This window comes from Trichosurus vulpecula, chromosome 8 (assembly GCF_011100635.1).
Source record: "Trichosurus vulpecula isolate mTriVul1 chromosome 8, mTriVul1.pri, whole genome shotgun sequence".
NCBI classification, from domain to species: Eukaryota; Metazoa; Chordata; class Mammalia; order Diprotodontia; family Phalangeridae; genus Trichosurus; species Trichosurus vulpecula.
Window position 1 is genome coordinate 115,745,242 of NC_050580.1, and position 16,873 is coordinate 115,762,114.

A 16,873-nucleotide genomic window follows, 5' to 3' on the forward strand; every position below is an offset into this window, starting at 1 on the left:
CCTTCATGGGAGAGCTTGTTTGACTGTATTATACACTTCTGTGGATTCCTGTTCATGGATGAGTTAGGCTTCTGAAGTGTCTTTCAACTGGGAGACAATGTGATTCTATGTTACAGGCACCTTTTCAAAAAGTCTTTTCATTTGAAAATGTCAAGACTAGGCACTTAGAAGATAATTCCTTAAATTCAAGGTTTTTATTCAAGTATAAATCTAAAGAACCCATTTTTTGCCCCTTAGAAAACTACAAGCTATAGCATTTTCTGGCATGGTGGTTCCACTTAGCTTTTTCCATGGGGCATAATCAAAGTTAAGTAGGCCATGGGTTATTTTTATATTAAAATGTGAGTTATCTTTATATCTTTGCCTGTTGCTTACTCTGGCTGTGCAGTATATTACCTTTTCAGGTTGAGATTATAATCTTCTCTCCTCTTTAAGGTTTCTGTTTCTTGCTCCCTCAACACATAGCATGATGCCTTATACATAGTAGGTGCTTAATAAATGTTTGTTGAAATGTCCAAGTGTTTCTTTTCACTGGAACATTACTACTGACCTAGATCCCTATAACTGAAGCATAGACACTGGAGAGGGTAGTAACATTTAGAGCAAAGGAAAGCACGAGAAAGATGCCAGAGGGCAATCTTTACTAGGCCAAAGTTTGCACAACTGTGTTTTAGAATTTAGAATAGACAGATGGTTGACATGTGGGTTGGATAGGGAACTGATATCCAAATAGTAACAGAAACTGGTATCATTGTGAAATGTAAGGAGAAAAAAAGCCACCCTGGGACAAACTGAATAAAACTTGAACCAACAAAATTAAACCAAGATAAAAATTACCCTAGGCAATAATTTTAGGGAATCCTTTCACTTTCATAACTGTGGATTCCAAACAAACAGCTATTTTCTTACTTTAGGAGTGAAGTTTCTCCAAATCTGATTGATAAACATTCCAGCCTGCTTGGTGACTGACTAATGGATCATTTTGTAGGTATTTATGTAATTTTTAAAAAATCAGCTAGAGTGTATATTTTGTTGCTTTCCAGTGAAAATGTCATTTTATATTTTTTCCTTAGAAAACTGAATAAATTTGTTAAAAATCAGTCAATCCTTTTGACCACAGTCCAGACTAAAAACCAGTCTTAATTTTAGTTATACAGTTTGGAAATACTGAAAATCCTCATTCTACCTGTGAGATCAATTGATACCTGTAAAAATGATCTGTGTACGTGATTACTTTGGAAATTAAAGAAACTAGAAAAGAGAAGTACAGTGACTTCAGTGGAGCACATAAGGTGGACTAGTTAATCTGCCCACGTATTTCACATCGCTGCAGTTGTATTATTTACCAACTTTCTCCCAATCCTATGGCCAAATCAACTTTATTACCCAAAGTAGAAGCAGGCCCAGGAGCCTAATTATTTCATGTAGTCCTTTCCTCTCTCTTCCTAAATAAAAAGCCTTTGAATTTTCCCTGACTATTCAGACACAGTCTAATTTATTTTAAAAAACAATATTGTAATATTATCTTGGGTGACTGTTTGCCTACAGAGTTGACCTAGGGTATTGCTGCTATAATTGTGAGATTGAGGGTAAGAACTTGGGAAGTATACTTTATATTTCTTCATCTTTTTTTTTTTTGGTAAAATGATGTTTCTGAAAGTTTAAAGAATACTTGATTAAAGAACTGGTAAGCTTAAAGATATTAAAAACATTAATAATGATAGCATTTATATAATCCTTTAAAATAAGGAAAACTTTTTATATTTTCAAGTCCTCACAATAACTCTGGGAGTAGGTGTTATTATTATCCCCTTTTTACATATGAGGAAACTTAGGCAGACAGGCTAAGTAACTTGTGAAGGTCACACAGCTAGTAAATAGCTGAGGTTGGATTTGAACTCTTATCTACCTGACTCCAAGCCCAGCATTCTACCTACTATGCCACCTAAAAAAGGAGGGAAAAAATCATAGCCAATTTTTCATTAGAATTGTGGTGATTTCAGTCTTTCCTTTTGATTTTCTTTTTCACCAGATATAACAATGGGAAATGGGCAAAAGGTCAGAAGAAACAAAAACAAGGTTTTTGGTTTTTTGTTAATTTGTTTTTAACATCAATAATCAAGAGTTGGATTTTTAAGTGAGTACATGGAATTTGTTTCTGGCATTGAAACAGGTGCATATACTCAAATGTACTGAAGTATCTTCCACTCACTGACAATAAATGAGATTTTTAAATTCTCAATGAGAGAGAAGCAAGCCTTGTACTGATCAGATTGGCTATATAATCACCCAAATTTGTAGCGTCACCTTTTGCTTGTGGTTTTTGGACAGACCTATAGACTGAAATAAAGTATAAAGCTTGTCAAGCTGTGTATTCTGGAAATAGCTGTGGATTTTCAGGATCACTGGTCCAGGCTGTTTGTTGGAAGAAGGCAGATTTCATTATATAGATATGAGCTTTGAGAACTTCATTTTTTTTCCTTCCATATTTTTATCCAGTGTAAAAAAAAAAGGTCGAAGTATATGATAACTAAAAGATTAGAGGGGAAAAAAGAAGACCAGAGGTCAAGTTCTACCTAGACAATAATCTGTTGTCATAAGATTTAGAGTTAGATAGGACCCAACTCCCCCTTTATACAGGCGAAGAAACTGAGGCACCTGGTGAGGTTAAATAACATGGCCAGTGTCACAAGACAGAAAGTGGTATTACCAGGATCCAAAGCCAGGGCTTCTGATTGAAGATTCAGCGCTACACTGTGATGGGGTACCTGTAATTGTTAGGGATGTTGAAATGCCTGTGAGATTCCATATTTGTAACAGAATCTTTTTACAGACTTAAAATACTTTAAGAGATCTCTCTAACCATCAATATTAGCCAATATTCCCCAAAGCCCCCCCAGACTTGAGACTGAAGTTTCTTTGTGACCTGTATATTCCTGTAGCCCTTCAGAGATTTTGGCATGAGATTACAAGTAATTCCTTATTTTACTTTAGCCATATGACTTGGGATCTTCCAGAAGGATATTGTGGGATATGGTTGCACTGACTTTGTCTATTAGTTACCAGTTCATTAACAATACATTAATTAACTAGATTGCTTAATCTGTTGATCTTACTGTTTTAACAAGAAAATTTATGATTAGAAACTTCATAATTCATACTTTTGGGCCTGTCAAATAAACTAGAAAAAGTATACTAATTTAGGTATAAAAAAGATTACAAATATTTCTTAGAATGGTTTTGTATTTTGACAATTGCAAAGCCATTATTTAACATTTATTGAGCACCAACAATGCGCTAGGCGCTGTACAGAACATTAGACATAGTACCTGCCCAGATGGCTTACAATCTAATCTAAACACATGAACTGTTTTGTATGTTGCTGTGAATTTGGTGTTCATGAAAATGAGGTACTAACTGCATTTGAATAGTGCAGGGAAAAACTTAGAGAATGTTCCTAGAGGTTTCTCTACATATCTTAACACTGTTGCATGAGATCTCTGCTACCTCTTATTTCCAATACTTTCAAAACCTGCCTAGTAATTTTTTTTTCAAATTCCATTACTTTGTGAGATGGAAAAATGTCTTATAAAGATAGAACTAAACTTGAATATTTTAGCTTGTTGTCTCTAGAAACATCACCATTTACTTGTCTTTCATGCTTAGTAGAGACTGTCCCCTCTGACACCAGCCTTGAAACTCTAGTATCCTCATGATCTCTCCCACCTAGAAAAACCAGCTTTTAGGAAAGTGAGGTATATTTACCATAACAGCTTAAAATGTCACCCCTCTCAGGACTTCAGTGTAGCTCTTATGGTGAAATTTCAGGCATTGGCCAGTGAGTCAGAGAGGTATGTTTGAGATCAGCAGGTTTCCCAGTGCCTTTGCAATTATTGTGTGTAAGAGGGTCACTGTTTTGATTATATGCTAATTTTTACAATAACCTAATATTAATTCATGATATATTCTACATTTACTTTTGTCTCCATAAAATAGCAATAACAACAAAACCCCTAACCCAGCAGTAAAAATCTATTTCCTTAAAATATTTGTCACATGCTAATTAATAAATATGTTGGCTGATAAATAAGCATTTCTACTTTTCCATTTCAGTTGTAGAATTTTAGCACTATAAGGGAACTTGAAAGAGCATCTAGTCCAACCCCTCCATCTAGATCAAAAGTCAGATGCTAATACTATTATATTTGTTAGATTAATAGAGTAAGTTATGGGTAAGCTACTTTATGAAAATTGAAAATAAAAGAGAAATTCTTTGTACTAAAAGTGTTTCTTCTGTTACCTTTTTGGCCCTATTAAGGCAAGCTTTATGGTGAAAATGTGTTGTCTGTTGTTCTTACTTTGAAATCATAAGTTACTATTTAATTTCTTCATGAATTTTTATCTGATGAATTTCACTCAGGTTAAAAAAATGCAAGTATTGAAGTAGAACCAAATAAGCGTAACACAGTATCTTGAGAAAATAATGATATTCCAATCTTATTATTTTTCTTATTCTTATTTTGTTATTTTACTTCTTAATTAAAATAAACATTTTTCTAATGTGCTTTTTTCTGACATGTTCATGAATGGTGTCTTAGAAGTTCGAGTCATTCCCTTTTATTTCAAATGCAAGACAGGCCCACTTCCTTTCTCTTTTTTTCATAATCCGTGCCATTCTGGCAAAACAGGTCAATAGGCAGAATGATATACTTCAACCTGAAGAGATAGCCTGTGTTCATCTTTTCCAAACTGGGAAGAACCCCTGCTAGTTTTTCCCAGTTATTGCCTTTAGGGTGCAACATAAGCTCCCAAATTCCTTACGTTGCAAACATAAATAAGTAAATATAATAAGATTGTTAATTGCTACATATGCTCATTAATATGAATGAGTTGCTTGAAAGACTAGGTAACAGATGTAGACAAAACAAAACAAGGATCCCCTGCATCTCTTGCTTATATCTTTGATTAGCTATTTATGTAGGGGGAAAAATCCATTTCCTTAGCTTTCCTTTTTCTGGAATCTTTGCTGAAAATTTAATCAGTGAATGACAATTAAGTGCCTACTTAGTGTCTGCAGAGTGTACACCATAGCAAAACTTGTGATTTAAGGAAGAATTTTATGCTAATATGGGGAATAATTAAGCCATTAGTAGAGTTTAGCATAGAGCATTGGATGGGTTCAAAAACACAGCTGCCACACTCTAACCATGTCAAGGATGGTACAATTTATTTGGACAGTTACATCAAGAAAGACCCCAAATTCAGTGAAATTCTAAAGACCATGAACCTTTATAAAGTGAGATGTCTGAGTGTAAGACTGCTTATAAGGGCACATGTATACAGTAATACTGAACCATTTTTACATAGTTATGCCTTCTTCTGAAAGCAAACTTCCTGCTGACCAATTTTTGTTTTATGTGCAACAGGCTCAGTTTTCCCACATTGGTGCTTCTCTTCATGCCAGAACTCCTTTTGTCTACAGAGTCCCTGAGGACGCTAAAATGTTTTTCTTAGTATTAAACATAATTTATGGAATTCTTCCTCAGTTGCTGGCCTATCGATGTATCTACAAACCAGATTTTTTCATGAAAACAAACACAGACGAGAAAGAGGAATAAAAATCACTTCACATTTTTTTTTTGTATCTAGGTTACTGGCTTTTGTTATAACTGGAATACTGATCTAAGATCTCCCTCAAAGTGTATTATTAGAATACACACAGTTTTATTGCTCTACACTGTATGTATAAATTGTACTATAACATTTGCAGATAAATTTGTTCTTTTTTGAAAAGGGAAAACTAATTTGTCTAGAAAAAGTTTTTAAACTGAGAAATTTTTAAATGTTTTCTAAATAATTTGTGAATAAACTTTTGGCATTTCCTACTACTCAGTGATTATATTATTTCATTATTTTATTTGCACAAATGGTAATTATTGAAATGTCATCAATTACTAGTATTATGAAATTGAACCTATGTTGAACTGCAATGAAGCATAAAAATAAACCTACATTGGAACAAAAGTGATCTGTATATATTCATCACTGATGAAAGAGGGTGTCCTCATAACAAACGTATATTGAGGGGGAAAAATTAACTATCAGGCTTGTATTTTCTAATACCAGTGTCAATGTGAAATGCAAAATATTTCCTTTTAGAAAATGTTTAAACATGTTTTCTCAATTTATAAGGATACTACTCTTGATGCTTTTGTTAATGTTTTGTTTGGAAAAATCATCCCCAAAAAGACCTGCTAAATTTCTTCCCTTTGTGGAGTGTCTATATTTCCATTTGTAATGAGAAGTTCTCCTACTGTATTTCAATGTATATTTGTTATTGAAATAAAATGTTTTGGTCTATCTTGTGAAAAGAAAATCTCTTAAGTTTTTATTGCAAGAATTTCATGTATTTCTGCCAAACATGGTCTCTTGTCCATAGTTTTGTTTCTTTTTAAATTTCTTAGTTTGTATTTCTGATGGCAATTATTATCCATACCACATTTATGTTTCAGTGTGAGCATTTCCTATAATGAAGTGACATTCTGATAGATTTTAATTTTAATGAACCTTAATTAAAAGTGGGAAGTGATAAAGAGCTCTAAAAGAAACTTGAGATAATTTCCTTACCTACTTCCTCTTTCTGTTCTGTATTTCTAAAGTGTGTATATGAACCTAATGAAGTCCAATTTTTTATTAATGAGAAAAAGGATCTAGATCAAAATATGGTAAAGAATCTCCATTAGAGTGTCTGGTTAATGATTACATCATACCTCCTAGTCTCCACCATCACTACTGTGTCCCTGATTTACCATTGGTATTTCTATTTCCTTTAACTCTCTTTACAAAACCACCCTCCTCACCCCTCCAGAACCATCCTCCAGCCTCTTAAGCAGGATAAGAAAACCAAAAGAAAATAGGATCCAATCAGAGCATATGTGTAGTGACAGATATATGAAACTAAGAGAGCATTTGCTGTGGTAATATCGTACACATGCAGGACATGCATCCATTTTTTTTCAGTATTTTCAAAACTAGTCTGAATATGTTTTAAGTAAATTAATAACCCTATTACCCAGAAAACGTACAAAAAACCTCACCTGCACTTAGTTCTATTGTCAACTTCTTGTTAACAATATTTTGCTTTAATACTTGAGTTACATTAATACCTCACATTATTACATGTATGAAGCCAAATGACACTAGCTTAGTTGCTTACAACCTCAAATCTTACTCCCAATACACATTCCAATAAATTTATTCTGTAAAAACAATACATTTTTTTTTGTTTTTGATTTTTTTTACAGTAAACTTTTCAACTACAAACCTTGAATACGCGAAAGATGTTCCAAGGACAAGCATAACAAGGATTGAAAAACCAAACCGACTAAATATGTTCTCACAATATTAGCTGGCATAAAAATAAATAAAATTTTCTATTATCACAATTGCAACAATAATGTACACATAATGGTTCTGGAATGATTATTAACTAGTCTAGCTCTATTTCCAAAAGAAAAGAGAAGAATAAGTTTCTTTTTTAATTTTTTAAGCCTTTTCAGTATTTTAAAGTCAGTGATTTGTTTTGGTTTCCCATAGGGCTGCTATATCATAAACAGGCTTAAAAATAAAAGGTATCTGGTACATGAGTAATTAGTTCAAGTTGTATTGGTATTGGAGAAAAAAAGTTCTTGTCTTAATCTAAAGGAACACAAAAGACTTTTACTAACATCACACAGAGAAACTAAGTGAATTTGTGTACATAACAATGTGATTTGTTGAGAAGTATTAGCTTCTTTTAGAAGCTAGCTATTTCTAATAAGGAATAGGTATTTTACAACATTATTGAATGTTCTGCACATGGCCTCATGAATCAAGAACAATTTTGCTTTCATTTTCAATCAAATAACAAAGAATGGCCTTGTGGTAATTTACAATTCTGTCTCTAGGAATTAATCTCCATATTCCATCACGAGGGGAAAATATCATTCCTAAACTTTATGTTTTGGGGCGCTTTTGCAAAAATGCTGATTTGAATTTAATTTAGTGGTGGGAAAGGGTGGGGTAGAGGTAAGAGGAGGATAAGAACTGCCCTTTCTATTGGTAAAACATATCCAGATGTACAACTCGTAAAAATCTTCATCACCATCATCAGTCCATGGTTAAGGGCAACTTCATGCAGCCAAAGGAGAAAGTGAATCGATAACCCTTAGAAAAAACTAAAATGTCTTATTTTTTGCAAACACAACAAAGAGGAATGTGTATAATGTGCATACAAACTGGGACTCTATTGATGGTAACAATGAGTATGTGTTGATTCATATCAAACCCGAGACAATCAAACATGTAACCTTCTTGTGGTATCCCTTATTATTCAGTATTCATAATGTTGGTTAAGTCTGTAAAAAAGAAGAAAACGAACCATTAGGTAGCTATAAGGGTTTAATTTGTTGTGATACAAAAATGAGATTCTATATGCTGTATTTAAGCCTGACCTTTTAGATTCTGTTTATACTTAGTACTGTAATATTCACAAATACTAAGAGGGAACAGCTTGTGTGGAGTATCTTCATATACATATGCATATGTATATAGATAGATATGTATATATATACATATATATATATATCAGTACAAGTTAAGGAATACATAAAGAAACATTAGGAAGGTCTCTATTCAAAGGAAAAAAATTGGTTACAATTTGGACTAGCACTGGAGGACAATAGGGGAATTAAGCTTCTTGAGGGCAAAATCAGTTTGATTTTTTGTCTTTCTACTCCCAGTATCTTATTCAAAGTAAGTACTTAATACAGGATAATTGAACAGATTTCAATGAAGGTAATTCAAATTCTGGAGCTTTCTAATTACTTGTTGGGCTTCACAGTAAACAGAAAGGGACATTCTCTGGTACAAAAGCATTCCAGGATAAGAAGTGTGAACAAGAAAGGTAAGAGGTTCAAAATGGTCAATTCACAACAAACAAGGTTTTATTAGGTACTTACTATGTGCCAAACTGCTAAGCTAGGGACACCAAGGAAGGCAAAAAGTCCCTGCCCTCAAGGAGCTTACATTCTAATGGGGAAGACAGTATGTAAATAACTAGGTGCATACAAGATAGAGAGATGCACACATGTGAATATGTATGTATACATACATATGCACACACATACACACATGTGCACACAAACACATATATACAGAGAGAGAGAATGGAAGGCTTTAGAAGCTGGGGGAACCACCAAAAGCCTCCTACAGAAGAAGATGGGATTTGAGCTGAGTCTGAAAAGAAGTCAGGGCAACTGCAAAGTAGAGGTGAGGGGGTCAGAGAATTCCTGATGTGAGGGAAGAGTTGGTTCAAAGTCACAGAGGCTGAAGATGACAAGTCATATTCAAGGAACTATAAGTAGGCCTGCACTGTTGAATCACAGAATGCTTGGAGGGGGACAAAAGGTAAGAAGAATGAAAAGGTGGGAAGGGGAGAGATTTCTGGCCAGTGGAAGCAGTGAAAGCCTGAACTATAGTTGTGGCTGTGCAGATGGAGACAGAGAAACACATCTGAGGGATATAAAGGTAGAAACAATAAGATTCGGCAATGGGCTGAATATGTGAGGTGTATGGGAAGGAGTTGAAGATAACACTGAGTTGGCAAGCCTGAGTGATAGAGGACAGTGGTATCTTCAACAGTAATAGGGAAGTTTGGAAGAGGGGAAGGCTCTGTGAGAAAGATAATGAGTTGAAGTATATACACATTATTCTTCACAATCACTAAAACTTAAAACATACAGTTTTGAGAAACAGGAGACAAAAAGTTGAGATCGTAGAAATATAAGTATCTTGCTCTTCAAAATAGAATTAATAAAGAATTGGTGGGGAGGAGCACAGAAATCCACAATATAAACTTTTAAGAACTGGCATGGAATATTTGTGATCCTTTCATATTTTCTTTGCCCAGTTAGTAACTTTAATTTATGCCATTTTAATAAAATCAGAATAATTTCCCAATATACTCCTCCCTAATTGTATCAGAATATAAGAAGTTTATTTAGAGAGGGATTATATTTCCTCCAAATGAACATTTTCTCCACCATTAGTATAAATATGCTCCCCCTATGGCTGTGTTTTCACATGGAAAGTATATTGGAGAGCTCAGGCAATTAGACGGCTAATTCAATCACTAAAGCCCTCTTGCCCAAAAACATTTACCTGAAAAATTACTTCAGCTCTTTATTACATGAGATACATGTAGCTACAGTCTATGAAATCTTTCAGTTTGAAAATAACCTTAGGAAAAGGGGTGGGGGGAAAGTTATGAAATTTCCTTTCCCCTTAGGGCCACAAAGGGTACATCTCCTAGCTCCCCTTCATCTATGTCAGGGAGGGGCGGGGGTGGAAATATCAAATAACAGCACCCACAGTCTGTGATTTTTCATGATACAGAAAACAACTTATTTATTAATAAACAAAAATCCTAGTGATAAGATTAGGCTTACAGGTACTTTGGAAGTTTTGCCTTAGGGAGAACATGACTACTAAATTTTCTTCCTTCAAGGAAGGATAAATATGGACAATCATTAAAATAATTGCATTGCCATGGCAAAATATTCATCCCCTGGTGGCTAGGGTGCTGGTGATAGGCCTTTCTCAATACCTTATCTAGGCTGGTTTTTGGAAAGCTGACAGGGTCTATCACCAGTACTCTCTTTGAAGCCCTTATGGAACCAGAGAATCTGTCAGAAGTTGGGCTCAACTGGCATTGCCTCCCAGAACCCAGGGCCACCTCCATGGCATGATGAGGCACTGGGAAATAGGACTTAAGATAATTATAAATTATTAATCAACCAAAGTGAACTTATTTAATAACTTTTGAGACAACCTTTGTGAGAAGAGCAAAAAAAGTGTATGGACACAGACACAAAGAAAGCTGTGTGTTAACATTTAAATTTTGAATTGAAGCACTGGAAATCCCTGGAATCATATTTTCCTATGGCCTTCTAAGGAAATATTACTATTCAACATAAAATGACAACAGTAGTAGAAGTCTTAACCATTTGTCCATGAGAAGCACAACGTGTATATATAGTAGATATGGCATTCTACTTGGGGTCATGAAGACCTACATTTGAATCTTGCCTCAGACAGTTATAAACTGTGTGATACTGAGCAAGTCACTTGACAGCTCTGGGTCTCGGTTTCTTCATATCTAAAATGAGAAGGTTGAACTTAATTCTCTACAGTCCCTTTCTAAAGTAGAAAGTCTGACATGTCACCACCCTACTCAATAAACGCCAGAGAATCCCTATCATCTGAGATTAAATATAAAACCCTCTGATTGGTGTTTGAAGCCCTTCATTTAACCTGTCTCCCTCCCCTACTTTTCCAATCTTCTTACACATTACCTTCCCATCCCACCCCCAACACACACACACACACACACACACACACACACACACACACACACTCTCTCTCTCTCTCTCTCTCTCTCTCTCTCTCTCTCTCTCTCTCTCTTTCTCTCTGTCTCTGTGATCCAGTCTAGGTGTCCTCTGCTATACCTTGAACAAGACACTCCATCTCCCAAAACCAACCTTTTCCCTAGTTGTCCTCTATGCCTGGAACTCTCTCCCTCCTCATCTCTGCCTCCTGACTTCCCTGGCTTCTTTCAAGTCCCAGATAAAATTCCACCTTCTACAGGAAGCCTTTTCCAGTCCCCTTTAATTCTAGTTGACTTCATTCTGCTGGGTTTTTTCCAGTTTATCCTGTATGTAGCTTTCTTGTACTTAGCTGTTTTTCATGTCATCTCCCCTATTAGAATGGGAGCTCCTTGAGTGCAGGGACTGTCTTTTACCTTTCTTCATATCCTCAGAGTTTAACAGTGTCTGGCACATAGTCACTGTTTAATAAATGTTTATTAAACTGGTCTTCCAGCTCTAAATTTATGTCCTATGATCTTATGTGCTTACCAAAGCATTATGCACAAATGGAGGTTTTATACATTTTAAAATCTAACCTTTGAAAGTGTGTCTGGATGAAGGATCTATGTCTGTGCTACCATCAATCTATCATGTGCAATAAATGTAGCTAATTCAGAATAATGGGAGGCAGTTTGATCATGAAAATATGAACTATACAATATTTTATTGTACATATGTGACTATCATATACAGAAAACAAAATAATATGTAATGGGCACTCATAAATAAGTTAAACAAAAACTGCCATTCAAAACAAGCCTGTTTTATAATTCAATATTTCAGAGGATTTGTTATTTACATACCCTTTCCTCTACTGCAAGTCATAGTTACAGTTAGTATTTATATGGCACCTATTATATGCCAGGCATTATGCTAAGAACTTTACAAATGTTTCATTTGATCCCCACAATAACCCTAAGAGTCTGGTGCTATTATTATCCTTGCTTTAGAGATAATGAAACTGAGGCAGGCAGAAGTTAAGTGACTTGCCCAGGGTCATAGAACTAGTAAGTGTCTGAGGCCAGATTTGAACTCAGGAATATGAATCTTCCTGCTTCTATGCCCAGTGCTCTATCCACCGTGCCACCTAGCTGCCTATTAGTGTTAATATGATAAAGGTATCTTCCAGCTCTACAAACACAATCTTATGATTCTCCTGTAGATATTCTCCAGTTCCTCAATTTCTCTTCTAAAATTTTGCATCTGGAATGGGACACAACACTCCAGATGTGGTCTGATCAGTGCCGAGTATACTCAATGGGCTTATCCTTCTAACTGCATGTCATAATCTGAGTAATATGCATTCGTCACCCATTTGGTTTTTCCTATGTGAATTGCTGAGCCATTCTCTTTCAAGTGGCCATGGATCTCATCTAGGAGACCCTGTAGTTTTTCTCTGATTTTATGCAATCAACAAAATATCCTCTGCATACAAGGGCATGTGGAAGACCTTGACATCCATAAAAAACCCCTCTTCCATTTGCATTTTTTGCAGGATCTTTCATGGAATCAAGACAATCTATATACCTGGCAAGTGTAGGCGTCTTGTTTAATGCCTCACTTAAAATTATAATCAGAGGATTATTGAACACAGTTATCTCTGTGGTTAAATCTATTGATTATTTTATGATCTCACAAAAGCCTATAATGCTGTTATTTTATTCTACCAAGTAAAAGGCCATTTTGTCATCATTAACAACAAGCTGGTACAATGATAGCTATGTGGCACAATGGATAGAGCTCTAGGCTTGGAGTCAGGAAAACCTGAGTTCAAATTTGGCCTCAGACACTAGCTGTGTGACCCTGAGCAAGTCACTTCACTCTGTTTGTGACAGCTTCCTCATCTGTAAAATGAGCTGGAGAAGGAAATGGCAAACCACTTCAGTATCTTTGTCAAGAAAATCTTAAAAGGGGTCATGAAGAGTCAGACACAACTGAAAACAGCTAAACAACAACAAACAATAAAAAGCTTATCTTTTATTTTCTATGCTGTTCAGTCAACTATATGATTGTGAAGTGGTGATTTTCTGTAGAAAGTTCTGTAGGAGTTTTTCTGATTCCTTTTATTCACATCTTGCACATATGTAATACATACATAGAACATTCACATAAAAAAAAGTTTGTAGAGGTGAAAAAGTAGGCATATGGAATGATAACTACTAATGTTTTCTTGGCTGCCTGTTTGGGGTAATGATCATAGTTGAGATTTTTTCATATTCTTTGGGAATCTCTCCCAAAACATATTCCAAGGATATGTCTTTGAGACATCTTTAAAAATGATCCCTGCATGGCTTTGAAATTTTTATCACCACTTCAGTATGTGAGATTCAGTTTTTCTTTTTGCCTTTCTCTTCTTAAAAGTTACTGCCAATTCCTTACATAATATATAAAGTATCCAGGTGAAAGAGTTCAAATGCAGTCATTCCGCTACTGTTATAATGATGCAAAAATGACAGAAAAACACTAGCAGATTTGTTCCATTTTGTGTCTCTTTGTTGAAGAATCCTTAGCTTCCCTTTGTAGATTCCACTTCCTAAGGGAAATTTTTCCTGATTTCCTTAGTTTTTAGTGCTCTCTCCTTTTAGTTTCAACAAAAAATGTTTTGTGGATGGTCTGTTTTAGTTGAGCCTCATGCATGCCAAGCTCTTTGTAAGTTCATTTCCTTGTAACAGCTTCACATTGTTTTGGTTTTTTTTTTTTGTAAAAACAATTAAAAATTTTTTTTTAACATTTGTTTTTAGAACTTTGAGTTTCAAATTCTCTCCCTTTTTCCCTCCCCACCCACCCTCCTTGAGAAGGCAAGCAATTCGATATACAAGACACTTCCATAATAGTCATAACATTGTAATTTTCCAATCATTCTCCTCTATTGTTTTGCAAATGAGCTTGTACTCTAAACCAATGTTGCCTACAGTTGCTACGTCTTTCCACTTGGCAAAGAGGTCAAGTACTAATTGCCTGAAGTTTATTCTGAGTTCTTTTGGCCTCTTCATTATGGCAGACATTTTGTATCAGTTAAAAGTTTTTTAAGAAATAGTATTACAGTCAATGTCTTTATTTTTAAAGTCAATAGATTATTTAAACTGATCAATTTGGAGCTACTGTAATTAGTGATTTCTTTTCATTTTAATTTTTTATTCCAATTGATTTCCAGGGGTGGGGAACCTGAAGCCTCCAGGCCACATGTGACCCTCTAGGTCCTCAAGCATGGCCCTTTGACTGAATCCAAACAGATTTTCAAAGTGCTGTACTTGAGGATCTAGAGGGCCACAAAGGGCCTCGAGGCTGCAGGTTCCTTACCCCTAATTTAGACTTTTAACCAGTCAATGAACTGACTGTATAAAGCCAAACTGAGTTTGAAATTACTCTCATATTATTTCTTTTTTGTTGGGATAAAATTTTCAGATTTTGGGGATGTTGTTCAGTGCTTGCCACATCTTGTGCCTTCCCACTCTTGTCTTGAAGAAAATATTCCTGATATACAGGTGTAAGGCTTTCTGAATAATCTACAAGTCTTTCTTCTCTTTCATTTCTTGAACCTGGACCAGTACAGTCTCTGATCTCCATGGTTGCTTTCTGCCCTAAATCTATGTTCCTATGAGACTCCTCTGAGTTTACTATGCACTAGTATCCACACCACATATTAGTGTGGATAGTTTTTAATTAGTTGTTTGGAAAAATTAATCATTAGAGAGAAAATACCTTCTCATCTAATTCCAAATCCAAGTACTAAGTATGTTTCAAATGATCACTCTATAATATATTCATTAGGCTCACATTTTGAATTACATAATATTTCAGTTTGTACTAGCTAAATCACTCATTATATCATTTGAAAGACCCAGTAAAAAATACCTTTTGATGCCATTTCTAATTCTTATATTTCACACATGGTAAAATAGTATCCCAAAGAGCTTGGGTTTTTCCATGTTAAACATGTTTATTGATCCAGAGAGCATTACTTTAATGTATACATTTAGTTTTCACTTATGCTCTCTTGCTTGTGGTCTTCAGAGCATCCAGGTATAAAAAGCTGGAGCAAGTAAAACAAGGGGGCCCATAAGACCCCTTCCAGTTCTAAATCTAGGATGTAGTACCTCTTTTTTTTCTGATAGAGAGATGTGCTTATATTACCTCATCAGCGGCAGAACCAGAATATGAATTCAGTTATCCCAATTCTTGAGAAGGTATTTTCCCTCTAATGATTAATTTTTTTTTCCGAACAACTATTTTCTTCTTTCATTAACAAGACTTGTATAAATAAAGCACAGCACCTTGCTCTCAGGTAAAAACTATCCACAGCAATATATGGAATGCATAGTAAATCCAGAGATATCAAAATCAAACATAAACCTCAATAACCAACTGTGATCCTGGTAAATTCATTATACCAACCCAAGGGTATAATTATTCCCTTTAAAGAATTGCACTGACACAGGACTTCAGTACATTGAAGCAATAATGACACTGAAATATTACTAAGATAATTTTCCTTACTATATTCAGCTTGAATTTATTTACTGTAGTCACTTTCAATTAACAAAGTTTCATGAGTATTGAATACATTTTGAAAAATCTAAGAAATAGCATCCTTTTGCTTAGGTGACAGTGTAATACAGTAGAGAGAACCCAGCAACAAGAGGCAGGAGATGTGAGTTCTAATTCTTACTTTTATACGTAATGGTTATATGACCCTGAATAGATAATTAAACCTCTAAGAGCTTTAATATTGCCACCTGTAATATAGAAATGATGCTAGGCATGCCAATCTCAATGGGTGGTTGTGATAATCAAATGAGACAATGTATGGGAAAAGTGTTTTACACAAGTTCTATATGAATGTAAAGTGTTATTGAGAGGGAGGAAGCATGATATAATGGAAACAGCACAGGACTTGGATTCAAGTCTCCACTCATAGCTGTGTGGCCATGGACAAATCACTTAATGTCTCTGAGCCTCAGTTTCCTTATCTACGAAATGAGGAAAATAATACCTCAATACTTTTACAAGGTTGTTGTGAGGACAATATTTTTTAAATCTCAAAATACTATGTCAATGTAGGTTAATGTTGGTCTTACACATCAACACTATAAAAGTAAAAAGGCTAAATTAATGACTATATTAACTGGACTTGAGATCAGTTATTGCTTTCCCATCATAGGGGGCGTGGTTGTTAATCAACTGGTAGGCTATCTTCTGCAGGGTCTAAAATAGCCACGAAGAAAGGAGCTCTACTAATTTCCTTTCTATAATATCACACAGGGGACCTCATTGAGAATTATGGATTTGGGCTTGTAGGGATATCAAAATGGTTGCTGATATTAAGTTTTTCAGCTACTTATACAATGATCCTAATAATAAGAAGCAAGCAGAGATAGCTGCTCTTTTCATCTATGGTAAAGACTTGT

At 35.0% G+C, this 16,873-nt stretch overlaps 2 protein-coding genes across 3 annotated transcripts in view; one reads left to right on the top strand and one right to left on the bottom strand.

Moving 5' to 3' along the window:
* TM6SF1 (transmembrane 6 superfamily member 1) overlaps nucleotides 1-6,376 on the top strand; it is a 41,375-nt gene extending 34,999 nt beyond the window's left edge. For both annotated transcript variants that reach the window (XM_036737141.1, XM_036737142.1), the window contains one exon: nucleotides 5,427-6,376. In XM_036737141.1, the coding sequence (XP_036593036.1) occupies nucleotides 5,427-5,618 (192 nt within the window). In that variant the 3' untranslated portion in view covers nucleotides 5,619-6,376. The remainder of the gene's footprint in view (nucleotides 1-5,426) is intronic.
* Nucleotides 6,377-7,098: 722 nt separating this feature from the next.
* The window catches only part of HDGFL3 (HDGF like 3), an 84,749-nt gene continuing 74,974 nt past the window's right edge, over nucleotides 7,099-16,873 (bottom strand). The window contains exon 6 of the mRNA XM_036737144.1: nucleotides 7,099-8,396. Within this exon, the coding sequence (XP_036593039.1) occupies nucleotides 8,391-8,396 (6 nt within the window). The 3' untranslated portion in view covers nucleotides 7,099-8,390. The remainder of the gene's footprint in view (nucleotides 8,397-16,873) is intronic.